This window comes from Phycodurus eques, chromosome 12 (assembly GCF_024500275.1).
Source record: "Phycodurus eques isolate BA_2022a chromosome 12, UOR_Pequ_1.1, whole genome shotgun sequence".
Lineage (NCBI taxonomy): Eukaryota > Metazoa > Chordata > Actinopteri > Syngnathiformes > Syngnathidae > Phycodurus > Phycodurus eques.
This window is the reverse complement of record NC_084536.1, coordinates 4,121,209-4,137,127: the sequence shown is the minus strand read 5'-3', so window position 1 is coordinate 4,137,127 and position 15,919 is coordinate 4,121,209. Positions and strand designations below refer to the sequence as shown.

The 15,919-nt window shown below is 44.9% G+C and overlaps 2 protein-coding genes across 4 annotated transcripts in view; one reads left to right on the top strand and one right to left on the bottom strand.

The window, feature by feature from the left end:
* The window catches only part of col4a2 (collagen, type IV, alpha 2), a 42,301-nt gene that overhangs the window by 10,268 nt on the left and 16,114 nt on the right, over positions 1-15,919 (top strand). For both annotated transcript variants that reach the window (XM_061692978.1, XM_061692977.1), the window contains exon 4: positions 5,185-5,265. In XM_061692978.1, the coding sequence (XP_061548962.1) occupies positions 5,185-5,265 (81 nt within the window). The remainder of the gene's footprint in view (positions 1-5,184; positions 5,266-15,919) is intronic.
* The window catches only part of col4a1 (collagen, type IV, alpha 1), a 66,586-nt gene that overhangs the window by 44,256 nt on the left and 6,411 nt on the right, over positions 1-15,919 (bottom strand). The gene's annotated exons all lie outside the window — the stretch shown is intronic.

Sequence of the window (15,919 nt, the reverse complement as noted above, 5' to 3'; positions counted from 1 at the left end):
CTTGTTCAGCTTTACTGGTGTTTTGCTTCTTTTTAGGGTGTTTGTTTGCAGAGGAGATCTGATTCAGTTCCATGTCGGCCTATTGTTGCAAGACAAAGACAAACAGAAAACGTTCCCCGCTTGACACGCTGTCGTCCTCCAAAGTCATTCTGGTTGAAGCGACTTCCATGGACTGTTTCACAAACACACCGAGGCAACATTTCCTTCTGCCAATATAAGAATCACACTAACAGGCTGTAACAATAAGCAACTTTAACTCTGCTTTAGTGCACTCCTGTGCAGTTTTATACAAGCCCAATAAAAGCGACAGTTGGAGATCTAGACACAGTTCTTTCCGCTTTTTAACCTGAAATTAAACAACACTAACTTTCAAACAACCAATACTGTGTCCAGTAGCGTTGAATTACTTAGAAACATCAAACTTTAAATCACTTTTACACTAACGAAGGATATTGAAGAGGCGGTTTCGGAAGGAAAATCAGTTTCTAGGTCACAGCCGCTTAGCTGCCGTAACCATTGCAGTGTTGCTTTGGTGGTCCGTGTGAACGGAGATCAAGTCGACTTGCGTGAAACCGTTTAAAAAGACAACCAAATTATGGTCCGGTATTTAGATGTACCCTAAAACATGAGAACAATCTTTAAAAATGTATTTTTGTTTTCGCAAGTGGACCGACTCAAACGTGATATAACAAAAACCCGAGGTGGCAAGACAGATTTACAAAATGTCCAGGAAGAATGTCATTACACGAACAGCAGAAGAGTAATGGTTGGGGTTAATTACATAGAACAAACAATAAATGATGATAAGCTTGATTTTCTCAAGAATGGACTATTGGCCCCTTAGGGATACAACCCAAGTCTGTAGAAAGAATTTCTCATGTACACTTTTGTCCTGACATTCCTTCATGCAGATCTTTTTTCGGAAAATGATCTTGAAGAAAAGCATTTCCGTTGCTCAACCAGTGAGTGAGCATGCTCGTCAACGAGCACCCACGCTGACATATCAGACGCTGTGTTTCCTTCACAGATGTGACGCATCTCGTCGGGAGTCAACACTTCGGCTCTTCGATACACATCGTTAGCGTAAAACGTGTCAGCTGTTGTCCTGGCAAGCCGCTAACTGACAAATCGTTTCTAAACGAAGGCGTTTGTGTGCGCTTGTGCGGATGATTCTGCGTTCAAACAACGTCCAAAGTGTCCTCCAAATAAAATTGTCAAATCTACGGGCAAATAGCGGTGCTGTCCTATAGTCACATGATCAATATGTGGGAAAGGACAGGATGAAAAGTAGTGCAGTTGCCTTTGTACTTCTCAAATGTGGTTAAGAAGTCCCAAAACATTCTTTATTACCATCTCAACAGGTTTCCATCAAATTGTCCTCCTCAGGAAAGTCTTTGGCCACCAAACGCGTTTCAAACGGTGGTGGCGACACGCCCTCCTCCGTGATCTCGAACATTCGATCCGATGACAACCACGGGGATTCTGGCGCAAGCGCCGTTTATGCTCCTCGACGTGGTTTCGTGTTGAAAGCTAAGCATCCATCTCAAAGAGGCACTTTGTCAACTCTCATCACCCATGATCAGCGTTACAGGAGCCGCTCGTGACATCAAGGCTGACCCCTGACTGCCCGAGTGTTTCAACAACAAGCTGTAGCTTTTAAAACAAAAACAAAATACAGTGTTGAACATGCTATAAACAGGAAAACGGAGTAAGAGTAAAAGCAATGCGCGTTGCTTCCATTGCGGCCTTCCTCCAGACCAAGCTAAAAAAAATCAATCGGTCACACAGGTCCCAAGTGACGTTATCGTTAATCGTGCGCGCATCACATCATGGTTCTAATGAGTCATTTGTCAAGGGAGATGAGCAAGTGTGTACAGCTGCCGTTTGGACATCACACGCTCGTACGACCGAGGCGCTCACAACATGGCAACGCCACATATATTGCATCGGGGAGGGAGGCGGACGCGACCGTGAGAAAAAGAGCGCTGTTGACCCAGCTGCTTTTATTTCACTTTTTCAACACGATCTCAAGGCATCAGCCGGCATTCGGAGCGAGGCCGTAAAGGATGAGGAGGTAACAGAAACAACATTCCTCGCCATCGATTTCACCACTAAGTCCTCGTACAGTACTAAACGTGGGATGACAAAACCCTAGGCCTTTTCAAATTGCATTCCAGATAAATTGGCACATCAGAGGCGTACAAGTAGCCTTGAGATTTTTACGGCTACGCCTGTGTCTTTCAGACAAAACTCACAGAAACGGGATACACTGTATCCCTGTTCAGCGCGGCGGATACGTTCCACAACCCCCCGCAATATAGAGAGAACATATCCATTAAACAAAAAATACCTCTTCCGCTTAACACATTCACTGCCATCGACGGCTTTTAGAAGTCAAATACCCATGTCAAATAACTGGGAAGGCTGGCAGTGAATTAATTAAATAGATTTTGCTTGTTAAAACACTTTGTAAACACATTGTGAACGGATTCGAACACAAAAAAAGCAAGCATATAGTGCTTGAAAATTGAAAATACTGCGTGGATAGTAGCATGTGTGTCAAATGTATCTCTGTAAGACGTTAGGACTGGTGAGGTGGAAACGTGAGGTTGCCGAGTCTGTGTGCGAGTGATTGGGCGTGAGCTGTGGGTGACAGCAGCTCATGTGTGCTCATTTTGTTTGTGTATTACAGTAAGTGTGCTTTAAAAGACCATAAAAAGCAATTGCTGTAACCCGCAGATTTCTGTGATATAACAGGGATTTAAGCAATAGGCTAGTAGATACGTTAGGTTAGGTTAGGGTTAACCTAACCCTAACCGAGCTTATTGGTGGATATTTTTAACTGAAACTTGTCAGCCAATCGGCGACGGAGTTGCCAGTCACAGACGAAATGAAAGGATCGAGGAAATATGTTGACCAGATTTTCTTGTTGCCGATGTCACACAAAAAAAGTTCCAATTTTCAGAATTCTTGGTGCGTTGTGATTGGGTCCAAGTGGCCGTTCCAAGCAGACTCAACATTTTGACACGCTGTCATTTTTGGGAAATCTTGTCAAGTAGTTACTAAACGGCAGAAGGAGATAAATGCTGACTCTTCCTTTATTTGAAGTCCAAAAATCCTCATTATGAGCGTTGTTGTATTTTTGATACAGCCCTTGTAAAATCATGAACGATCACGACAAGTGTCATCAATGTAATGTAAGCTATGTTGTGCAGTCGGGTGGAGAAAGCAGGATAGTACTTCTTTCGTATTGGGTCACCTTCTATTTCGGGTTGGACTTGGACTGATGGTGCATTGCTGTAACATGAGGGACTTGCCTTTAAGGGAGCTATTCCTTTGTGCCGTTTGTCCGTGCGGAGATGACGCAGGCTATTGTTTGACTTAAGTCGTCCGCCTCGATGTGGAAAATGTGGCGGCCGCGCCGCATCCTCACTGGGATGAAAGTGACTTCCTGCCTTGAGTCTCCATTCCCCACGGTGGCCCTTGCAGATGTTTGCTTCTCTGTGGCCTCCATCACGCGATGGGCTCATCCTATGTGCGAAACATACGCCTCGGAGCGTCTACCAGCGTGGCGTGCGGTGAAGATTAAAGCGCGGCAACAGCGACATCAAGTAACACTTTGAAAGGAGCCCTCAGACACGTAAAGAAACGCAGACTTGTAGATTCCATAAGGGGGGGGGGGGGGGGGACGAAGAGGGTATTTTTGTTGGGGAGATCATTAGAGGACGGCGCGTCGTCGGTAAAAGAAGCTCTTTGTGAGCTTGTGAGGAGGGTCTCAATGTGGCCCTTTGTCAGCGGGGAGGCTCTCAGACTGAGGAGGGGAAGATTGTTCTGATTCCTTATCCACCACTGTGGGCACAAATTGGACAGTTCGGACTTTTACACAAGGGACATTTGGTGCCCTGGTCGGCTTTGGCATGACTGTGTAGGTGGAAGACGTAGGGCCGAACTAGCATGACCCACTGGTTCACTCATCTATGGAAGAACTAGAATTGAATTTCCTTCATTTCCTGTGTGGGCGGCGCTGTGTTCCATTAATATTAGTTACCCTCTAGCACCATGTGGGAAAAGTTAAGTGAGACTTCTTAGCTGCAGACAACTTCGAGCAATTGCTTCAATTTGAAGACTCTGCAAGTCCGCATTTGAGCTACTTGCGTGAATGCGTGTCTGTCGTGTCTACAGTTTGATCAAGACCCCACTTTGTTTTGCCATTTCTGACCGAGCGATGCGGTCCTGACAAGACACAAAGACGTTTGGTTGAACTTTGAAACAAGCGCCATTGTTGTCCTACTTCGGCAAGCGTGGGGACTTTTGAGGCCTTTGACCTCTGCCTTCAATGATTGCGGGGGGCCCTCACACAGACTGGAACAGCGACAGCGGGTGGTTTCGTCGGCGACGCAGACGTTCATAGAGCTACTTAAGCTGTCAGGGAGCTTCTCTTTATCAAAGACACATGCTAACCGGTCTTCTCTGAACTTTGGCTGTGACTCATTCAAGATCTCCAGTTGCATCATCAACAGCAGCTATGTCCACAAACCAAAATGTACACAAACAACACCTCCGCGACACAACACATCACCAAACACCTGTGTTCCATCAGTCCTGTTTCCACCGAGCAAAGGAGTTGTGAAAGTTACCAAAAAGAAGTGATCAGTACCACACCTTTTTGTGGCATCCTCAGACTTGCCAATCTTGGAAAAACACTCCTTCCTCGGTCTCCTCTTATTGTGATGACAGGAATACCCGCGGTTATATTCATTGATAACATTTAGAAGGTCGTTTGTTTTTTCTCCGGATCAGCAAAATAGACTCGTAGGATTTTGGAAAACAGATCCTCAATTGGAGGGTCAATTTTTTTAGGATGATTTGGATCAGTTTCTTCTTCTTTTGTTTTTACCAGCCTACATCGTGCTGCCTCGCGCCGTTAGACTTGAGTAATGCACGTGAACAACTCAAATTCAGAGTTCAGAACTTTCAGGGAGCAATTCACCCATTCCATTTTCATACGCCCGTCGATAGACACAGATATCTCCATTAGGTTTGGCGATTGCTTAGCATACCGCGGCGGACTGAACTGGTATGTGTTATTAGAAAGAAGAAAGCATGAAATGACCCAGTTTCCTGAATGTTTGCTATGTGTTCCCTGGTTGCTAATAGCTGCATGTCGTATGGTTGTGTCTGCAGGGTGGGAAGAAGCACAGCGGTCCCTGCAGAGGAAGAGACTGCAGCGGAGGATGCAAATGTTTTCCCGAGAAGGGTGCCAGGGTAAGTCCCTTACTGTTCTAAATAGCTGCATAAATAAACCTCTTGGTCATCGTACTGGACGACCAAATAAGGCTAAGACGGAGCAGCGCGGGGTCTGAAAGCTCCTTCAAAAGTAGTTGCGACGGCTGAAGGCGCATCACTCAAATTGGCTCACGTGTTGATGCTTCAGGCGGCACCTCGACGTCTCTACAGATGACAAAGAGGCAACATATTGCAGTGTCCCAATTGTGTATCTAAAGCGGTTTATATCACGAGTTCTAGACATAGTTGTCTCTGTTTATGAAGCTAAGAGCAACATTACGTGTCATCGCAACATTGACAATGACGTGACCAGACAGAAAACCATGGCGCAGGAACCCACGTGACTTGGAAATGTCACTCTTTCTCGAAGCTACAACTTTGGAATTCTCACACCATTCATCACTGCAAAAGCAGAAGGTCAGGTGGAAAGTAGTGCGTCGAGTGTGGGAGGGAAACGAAGGCCAGAAATGAAAGACGGACACAAGTGCGAGGAACCTGATGCAAAGGTTTGAGCCCATAGAGACAGACATAGACTAAACATGCCGGATAATCATCTCAGAATGAATGACGCCAGACTGCTTTTCCCCTCACTTGAAACACGTGGGGACCATATCAGTACATAACGTTTGCACCCCTCGGGCTCTGCAACTTTTGAAATTGGACAACCGGCACCTACCTGCCACATGTGTGAAAACTTCCATCTGCTCTTTAAACGCGGGGGGGGAAGAGAACTTCTGGACAGTCCAATTGTGGAAACCTAACGATTTAACACAACTGTTTGTTTGTCTGCAACTCGCGAATCAGTAGAAAAACGGAAAATACTTGCCATTGACAACGGTGTAACAAGGTAAGAAATTAAAAGATTGTACTTGCAGTGAACCACATCGCACTCACGGCACTTGGCGTCGCCCTCATCGGCATTAAATTGTTTACGGTTTCTTGGAACACAATGTATGAGAATAGTTTCATTTTGACCAATTTGAGGTGCCCTTCATAGTTTGAGTTTGTTTTTTTTCACCAAGCTTTAACCAGTCGTCACGGTAACCAACGGTCTCTTCGTCCAGCCACTCAGTAGAGACCAATAACCCTGTTCGGAAGGCGTCCATATAAGCCGCTGGAGTGGTTTAGCTGTTGTACGTTGGCTACCCTGACTATTTACAAGAGCAACTTTACAGTAGCTGTTGCCCTTGACCCTGCGTGCTCACCGAGGAGGGTACCGGAAAAGCCCGTGAAAAGGTGAAGCCGCATAGAGGAAGTCTCGCATTCCACGTCGGAGCAGTGTGCGAGAATTTGCGATGAGAGGGTCAGCGAATTGCCTTTATCTCCATCCTCCTCGCCCGCTATCTGCGTCAAAAGCACTTCCATCATGCCGGAAAAACGCCATAGCGACGTGCCAAGCGGGAGAAGATGTTTACATTTTGCGACCTGGACGGGATTTCTCCACCCTGGCAATCAGCAGCCTGCACGCTCACAAATAACGAGGCAATAGATGGCAATTAATGACCTTTTTGTCAAACACACAAATGCAAACTTTCATGTTTTCTTGGAACTCCTTTATGAAGTTCCATGGTAACTGTTAATACTCTGTTATTTTGCTACGTAATTAAGTTGCAAACAAACAAATGTCGATCAATACAATATCGTGTAAACGTGTGCTTGGGTTTTCCCCTCGCTAGCACTGAAGCTCCTTAGATCACGTTCTCCTTGTCTGCCAGCCAAGTACCTTAACGTTGGGAAAATGACAGAAAGCAAGATGTTTCCTCACAGATGTGCTCATCATCTCTTTGTCTTCGACATGCATCTCATTTCCCCGCCAAATCTCCGTGGCGGCGACAGTCTGCCAAATGCTCCGCAGCTGCTCGATTTGGCGAAGACTTATCTCAGCTGCGATGCTGAATGACACCAGTCATTGGTAGCTACTTCCCTCGAACAACATTCTGTTTGAAGGCTCGCAATGGAGAGGAATTGTTGACTAAATGTTAGGTAACGTCTTGATCTCATGATGTTAAAAATGTGAACATCGTGATGAAGAGGACTGTTTAAATTAAGTTCTAATTGGACAGGACACGTATTAGTCGGTCAGCTCCTTGTTCGAGAACAGCAAGTTGTGCAAAAAGTACTGCAACGGTCGGACATTCCAAGGTTTAGAGAAAATATAATGAAGTTGCATTTTAGGTTCATTATAAAATTGTACCCGAAAGTCCAAGATTCCCTAACCTTTTGTGAGTAGTGTACGGCGTACAAGCGAGGACTGAAATGGATAGAAACACTGAGAGGGAAACAAAAGACGGCCTTAGCGGGGAGCAAATGTTTCCCTCGTAAATCTTTGGCCACCCACTCGCCTGGCCGAGATCATCTTTGGAGGAATGCAGAAAAATATCTCTTACTCCTCCATGTAACGGTATTTGTTGTTACTCTGCATTGACGGCCATGTTCTGAAAACCTAAAAGTGGAGGTGTCGTCTTTTGATAAGAAAGCTCACAAAACCATATATGTATTTTTTTTAATTTTTTTTTGACGCAGTAGCGCTTTGGAATCAGAAGATTTTGAAGAAAGAAACCGTGGCAACAGTCGAAGCGGAACAAAAGGCAACCTCTGTGCTCAGCCCGAAAGCATGTTTAGCAGTTCAATGCCATCTTTTGTGCTGGCTTTTTTGGACCATCTTCACTTCTCAGGCGCAAAAAAAGGCCTTAAGGATTTTTATATTGCTGAAGGAATCCGAGAACAGTGGCGCCTGTTTGCACGAGTCCCCCTCGATGAGGTTTAGGCATCATTGGCGCTTGTGCAGATGCTGGGGGAATCTGGCTGCCCCATCCTGGGAAACACTGGCACAGCTGATGCCGGGACAGGAAATGGCAAATATCTCAGGAAGTGCAGCACAATGACAGACCACTGATCTTTTTTTTTTTTTTTTTTTTTCTATATGGATGGCTTCTGTTTTTGTGGGAAAAAGATCGCCTGTGTGTGTGTGTGTTTTTTTTTTTTTGTTTTTTTTTTTTTTTTGCCAACAGCGGCTATAAATGGCAGAGATTTCCTTGTTCCACGAAAACAGCCTCGCGCCGCCATTCTGATTCTGCTGCCCGTAAATATCATGTGCTTCCCTGCCCGCTCCGGGGACAGGATTTTTAAAAGGTTCAAAGACCTTGTGATCTGTCCAAGGGATCACAACCACTTGGAAAGGCCATACTTGATAGCTCCTGGGTGCGTAAGATCAAGTCGGAGCAATTCCAAACTTCCAAACGCATGACGTACGCGCTTGCTCAAGAGCGCTTCTCGTTAAACCTCACGCAAACGGGATGCGCCGTTTTGTGGATGGGGCGCAACCCTTGAACTTAAAACGGCGGATCACCTCCTGGTTCAGACGGAAGCATCAGACAACATCCACACACACAATTTGATTCAATTATATTTAGAAGAGTAACTAGGATGTGGGAGTTACTTACTCTCCCGACCCCAAAAACAGGGACGGCATCTTAATTGAAGACTAGTTTGCCCATTAGGTGTGAGTGTGAGTCAAACATTAAAACATGACACTCAAATGTAACACTCGACCTTTAGAGCACAAGCGCGAGCAAATGGCTTCTTCACCGGACACACTCAAATGCCCGTCACGGAAAATCCAAAACCAAAGTCATGAGACCGCTGTACAAGCAATCTTCCTTCACGCATCTTCCAAATCCCAAAGCTGGAACTCGGTCAACCAAGTTTATTCCCCGAAGATCGCTCATAACAAGGCCTGGCAAGGAGAACCACCAACTGTTGGGCAATGAACAAATATGGTGAAAAGGGAAAGTCTGGGAATTCAAAACCTGTTGCTGTCACTGCAGAGAAGATTATTGCAGGAACTGGACAGTAACAAGCTCTTCTCGTGTAATGTTATGATGTACCGGGACTTCGGATGCAACGAAGCGTCAGTGGCAGATTCTAAACAACAACAGGCGGGCGATTTTAAGAGCGGATCTTCTGTGAAGTGAGAAGAAAAGATGAAGCTATTTAAAGTCATTTCAGTTGAATTGAAACCGAGCAGCTTGTCAGAAAAGATGAGCGCTCGCTGGCAGGAACAACAAACAAGAGTCCGCAGACATTTAGTTCCAGAAAGCCCGTGACTCACAAAAGACATATCACAAGATCAGAGCACAAAGGAATTTTTATCCGGATTTCCTTTTGTAAAAAAAATAAATAAATAAATAAATAAAATTCCAGTCCGATCCAATCCGCGTTTAGCACACAGTTGTTCGCCCAGCTGTTGTTTTGAACGTAGAGCGACTCGCGCCCGCATTTGAAACAACAGCACGACTGCTTTTAGGGCAAAGACACACACATAATGCACATCACAACGACGGGCAGAATGATTGACGCAACAATTGGGTGACAAACGTCGGCTCCCTGGACTCAATACTATGTCTCGAAGTTAAAAAAGGAAAAAAAAAAAAAAAAAAAGGAAAAAAAAAAAAACAACAACAACTTTGGATAAGTTGAAGCACATGTTTGGGAGGCGAGTCTCGTCAAACAAAGATCCCTTTTTGATGTGCGCTCCCTTCTTCTTTTTTTATTATGAATTATTATTATTATCATTGTCACTTCAGCCATATTGTACTGAGCAGCCGGGACAGAGACGACAGCAAATATCGCTTCCGTACCGCTGAATCGCAAACTGCCATCATTGGTTACCACTCTGTTGCGTCACTGCAACAACACGAAAAAGGCAAAAACCTTTGGGAATCATCTTTCGGACGCTCGGTCCAAATCCAGGTTTTTGTGCAACTTTAGGAGGACAGAGAAGGCAAGTGGAGACGTTGGTGACCAGAATCGGGCTTTCCAAATACATATAATACAACACTATTTGGTTTTACTGCACTAAAGGTTAGAAATGATTGGCCAAAGTAATTTATCAACACTGCATCAGTTAAAAGGCCCAAAGCCAACTAACACACTAAAATACAGTTTGGGGGGGGCGCAGTTTTTTCTGTCTGACAAAGATTGTTAAGTTATTCGGGAAAAGTGCAGCTGGAAGCATAAAACACGTCTGGATATATTTGTACGAGCAGAAATATGGCTGCCCTTTTTCACACTCTATTTCTTGGTGTGCATTACACGTGTGACAAGGACTGTAACGCGACACGTTCGAAATGTAATAACAGTACGCTTATGATCAAATCACCATTGTCAGCAATAATTTAGATTGCTGGACCTTCCTGTTGACTGCGCACCAAGTCAGCAGTCCAGTATTTGTTGAAACGCGCGTACTTAGGCATGAGACGCCCGCCTTCTGGAAGCATCTCGTGCGCTTTCATCATCAGCCAGGACACACAAACACGGCTAACAAAGGCGAGGCGAAGACGCTTCAGATTTTTGGTTTCCTGTCGTGACTCGGGGATTGTCTGCGACATTTCCATCTAAGCGGCGATGTATTTGGCAATAAGGTCCTCCTGTGTCCGTCGGGCAGACGTCTTTTTAGGTTCAAGTTCCATGGGAGTAACGCTTGTAAATACGGCGGCCACACGGGTCATCCACTGGAATGTACTGGAGCGTCGGAGTCGAGATGTGTAACGGTCCATGAAGAGCGTCCTTCGGGCGGCAGGAAAAAGTGCCGCGACGCCATATGTTCCCCATCGGGTCGTCCGGTGAAACCTACGTCGAGGGGACGGCCGCACAGGAAACAATTAGCTCTTGTAAATGCGTCCCATTCCGTTTTTCTCAGCAGCGTTTACGGAGCCGCCTCGAGTGATCGTGCACGACACAAGGTCGAGGTCAAATGCGTGGAGGGATCCAATGACTGCTCGAATGCCTTTACGTTTGTTAAGCAGCTTTTCACATTTGCGACATGTTGACGCTAGAAGCGCCCTCGAAAGATCGATGCGGTCGCGGCGTTGTTATATAACCGTGGGAGCCAAAAGGCAACACACCCAACGATGGATCTCGTTACACGTGAACACAATCAGACGTCGCGCGATGTCGGCACGTTTAGGGCAACACCTCATTCGGGACCGCTCGCCATTGGAATTTTTTTTTTTTTTTTTTTTTTTGTAGGAAGTTTCTCACACGCGGAGGCCGCAGCTGCGTCCTGTTTCGACACAGGCGTGCTTTCGGCCCGCAGACGTGTCATTCCTCAGACCTGAGGCAAGAGCGCAGGTGTCCGGCCGACGGCGGGAAGTCCGAGCGGTTCTCGGAGCCGCCCCTCGAGTCCGGCGCGGCCGCCGGTCATTAAACGCATCGTCGGTCATTTGGATGCATGCGGATGCTCGGCGCAAACGACGATTGTCGTGTAAACCGGGCTGAGGAGGGCCGACGTTTGTGAGCGGCCTTTGTGAGAAACAAAAAACTGATGTTTGTCACGTGCGTCCGTCTGTCAAACACGTCCTTCCCTTGCAGCGCTGTTGTATATTTCAAGTCTGCGCACATCCACCGGGGGTCATCGACGTTTTTCTCCAGCCGCGGGGGTGGACGGAGAAGCTTCCCCCTGATGCGAACACACTCTCGTAGCCATCCAAACATCATCTCCACGTGTTTATTTACTCTGCCTGAGTTCCCCTCGGGGCATCCATTGCGACCCCCCCCCAGCGAAGCTGAGCCCCTTTTCTTCATGGACCTCATGCAAAAGGAAATGAGTTCGCCGAAGTTCCGTCCAGTACAAACTTGTAAATGGGGTTGCGGATGTGTCACGTGGGACCAAAATCCCTCCAGGGGAAACGTCCCTAATGCACTTCTACATTTTGAGAATGCTGCTGACTCTTTTTTCCACTTTCCCAAAATGACCGCTAGCCTTAAAAGATGACGACTACAGTGGAACCTCAAAACTCCATGGCCCATCAGGATGTACAATTTGGAATTTGTTTTGATAACCAAATCCTCTACTTAGCTTTTCATCAACAGATTAAGGTTCTGGGCATGCGTCAAGCTTTTCCTTTGTTATTTTGTGCCTTTTGACAACATGCATCCGTCCATTTCTACGCTGCTTCTCCTCCTTAGCGTTGTGAATCAACCCAACCCAAGCGATGGAAGGGGGATGACTCTATTTCCAATTCCATGATTTCATTCCCGATGCCAAAACTCCAAACAAAATGGAATTAACATCCCGATACGGAGTGAGTTCAACACTATACTCTAATTAATACATTAAGGTGACAGGCGAAGAATTTGCACGTGGTTAAGTGCTGATTGTCCGAGTTTTCTTTTCTCGTATTTTCTAGAAAAACAAAGCGCGCTTCCGGACATCTTGTTTACGTTTTGATTTGTATTTCTCCCGGGGGTCAGAGGTCAGTACACAGGGCCGTGCGATTCCCATCCTCTTATTACTGGGATCGTCCCAAAACGTCCACCCCAGGAGACGGTTCCGGGCTCGCATTAAATTTACGGCCTCAGACGGAGCGACTAATAGTTGTGCGATTTAAGAATAGCAAAAATGCAAACACACAAAAGTGGAATGTGGAGAAGGGGCACGGGGTCTGGTGGGGGTCTCCGAGGTTTTCCAACAGATGTCACGGAGCCGTTTGAGACAACAGTAAATATGTCACCAAGAAATCCGACTGCACGTCCACTTACAGTTGTGCGAAAAATAGGAGAAAACTAATTGTAGCCTGGAGTGAAAGGTCTTGCTTAGTTTGGCGTCTCAAGAAGAAGAAGACGACGACAACTTTCGGAAGTCGGGCTAAGTACAATACTGGCCCGGAAAGAGGAGCTCAGAACATTCAAGTAGAGAGTTCCCCCATTTTTGTGAAGGCACTTTTGGCTCTGATTTGGAGTTTTTGGGGTTTGTTTATGTGTCAGATTTTAGTGTACTACGTTATACGCGAGAGGTCGCCAAATATTATTCAAACATTTTTTCACTTTGGATTACATGCAAGAGTTAAAATTAGGGCTCGACAGATATGGATTTTTTTAGGACGATATTTGGCAGAGTCAAATTCCGATAACTGGACGATTTATTAAAACAATATATAATGAATATAATAACTTGTTTGTTTTGGGTTTTTTTTGGTCCCTTACAACAATAAATATATGAATTACAGGCAGAACATTTGACTGTTCGACAATATTTTGTCATTTAGCTTTTTACAATAGAGAGAACAAAAATTGGAAAATAAAAACTAAAAAAAAATTACACAATTGGCCGATTTTTTTTTTCATGTTTGTTTGAATGTCATTATCTTTGTCTTATGTTGTCATTGATCGATTTATGACAATTTGAAAAGCGCTAATATCAGCTGATTGAAATCGGCCGACCCATTAATCAGTCGGACCCTCGTTCAAATATTCCAATACTTTGAAATAACCAGAGTAGTAAACATTCATTTCATATTTGAAGCGCAAGTGAGCATTCTTATCTTTGTAAAAGCAGACTTTTTGGCACAGCTCTATTGCATGGGCGAGATGCAGGTGTACCTAATGAAGCGTCCTTTGTGGAAGGCTTTCATATTTGCACCTTCAGGTCAGGGGTCCATTTCTTCTCATCTATCTGCGCTCATGTGTGTCACCTTCAACTGAAGGACTTGAACTCCCCCCCCCCCCCCCCAAAAAAAAAAACTTGTCCCGCATTATTCCAGCTGCAGAATTGCCATCTTTGAAGGCCAAAACCTTCTGTTTCTGACTTTCCGAAGGACTTTTTCAGTGTCAGCGTCCCATCATTGCACACCTCAGCATTACTGTGACCAGTCAACTGGGGTGTTTGTGTCTTACGATGTGTGTGTGTGTGTGTGCGTGCGTGCCATTTAATGCTTTCCAAACGAGGTGAGAAGTGATTGGATAAAAAGCAGACGGCAGTTACCAGACCAGCGTGGGAAACTCTGATTTTATTGCTCCGTTACAATTGCTACGCTCTTTTCTGTCGCTTAACGAGGTTCATTATTTATGTTCTAATTATGTCATTTTATCGTGTTTTTAAAATGTGCAATTTTAGTTATCCACGACTATAGGAGGGGGATTTTTACCAGAACTTATTTTGTGCACAATACGTTTATTTTTGTCATAAATTGTCATAAATTCTACACAAATATCAATTATAACTGGAAAAGCACTTTAGTTAAAAAAAAATAATAATAAATGATAAATGATCAATTAGAACCTCTCAGGTTGATCACAATCACTTGCAGGACTCTGCTCATCTTTTTCCTTTCAGGAACGAAGGCAAATCCAATTAATGTCACAAAAACAAAAACAAAAAACGTCACCGTCATAAAACCTTCACATTTAAAATTCAAATTGTTATTATGAACCCTCAGATAAGTTTATGTACAAGTTTACAGTAGCTTAAAATTGAATACAATAAAACTTAAACTCGATGGAAAAGAAGTAGAAGAAGAAATAGGAGAAACTCGGCTAACTTTTAGCTCATCCTTGCGGTTGTGGTGAATGACTTAAGTGACGTCATGCGCGCAATTGCAAATTTCTTCATTGTTGAAGTCATAACAGTTATCTTATGTACAATTTTTGGGCTACTTGAGGAGTGTATTTCTTCCCGAAGCATTTTGGTCCGTTTCCAAACTGTACGACATCAGGAGCGTTGAAAATTGGAGGTTCCACTCGACCGCCGAGAAGTCGTTTCGGTTCGGGAATTTACCGAGCGCGGACAACAGCAGGACGCGTTGTCCCGCCGAGGGGAAATACTTTGGCGGGCAGTCAGAAGGAGAGTTTGGGGAGAGGAAGGCCGGAAATGCCCGCCGGAAGCGGCGCGAGCAGATAACAATGGCGAGGCCGGGACGAAGGATGAAGGGAAGGAGGTGACGGCAGAGCGATGCGGAAGAACGTCGAGCGTCCCGAGACGAGGCGGCGTAACGTGCGCGCCTCCGTCAAGGCCAAAGGTCACCTCGACCTGCGCCTCGTCTGGTGGTCGACGAGGTCGGACTTTTGCGGAGAGAGAGAATTTAGATTAGAATGAATGAATGAATGGATGGATGGATGGATGGATGGATGGATCCTAAAATTGGCTTGTTAAAATACATGTGTTTGTGTTATTCATTATTCATTCATCTCATTAGAAACTGATGAATTGATTTCTTGTAATTAATGACATTTTAAAACGTTCAAATATTTCTTCATATAAATGTAACTACCGTTATTTATTGGACTAAACAGCTAATGAGTTATGATTAAAGCCATTCTAAATAATAAAAGAAATTATTATTTCATACGTGGACATTCTGACTTTTGAAAAGGTTGGTTTTATTTCATCGAAGGATGACTGGGCCCCGCTGTCAATTTTAAAACAAAATCGGAATGTTTTCCCTCTCCTGATGTCGAGGGGCTTTCCCACCAAAACAATAGGGAGCCCCTCCGTTTCTTTCCACATTGGTTCCCCATATTCACAACTGGGCCATCCTAATATCTTGCCTGTCCAATTATGACAAATAGAAGGAAGAGCAGATCTGCGCGAACACGTCATCCGATTCACAGATGATTAAAAGAACATCTTCGAAGAATATTAATGACTTTGGATATTTTAATGGTTATGTTCATGTTCTCCCCATGCTTGCGCCCACATTCCCAAAACTTGCATTTAAGACGCTAAATTGTCCCTAATGAGGACAAGCCGTCTAGAAAATGGATGGATGAATTTTATGGCTATGAGCACATCCACAGATTTGCACTGTGCAGGCTCATTATACCCCGCTGCTAGGGCGCCCCCTTGAGGTGACGT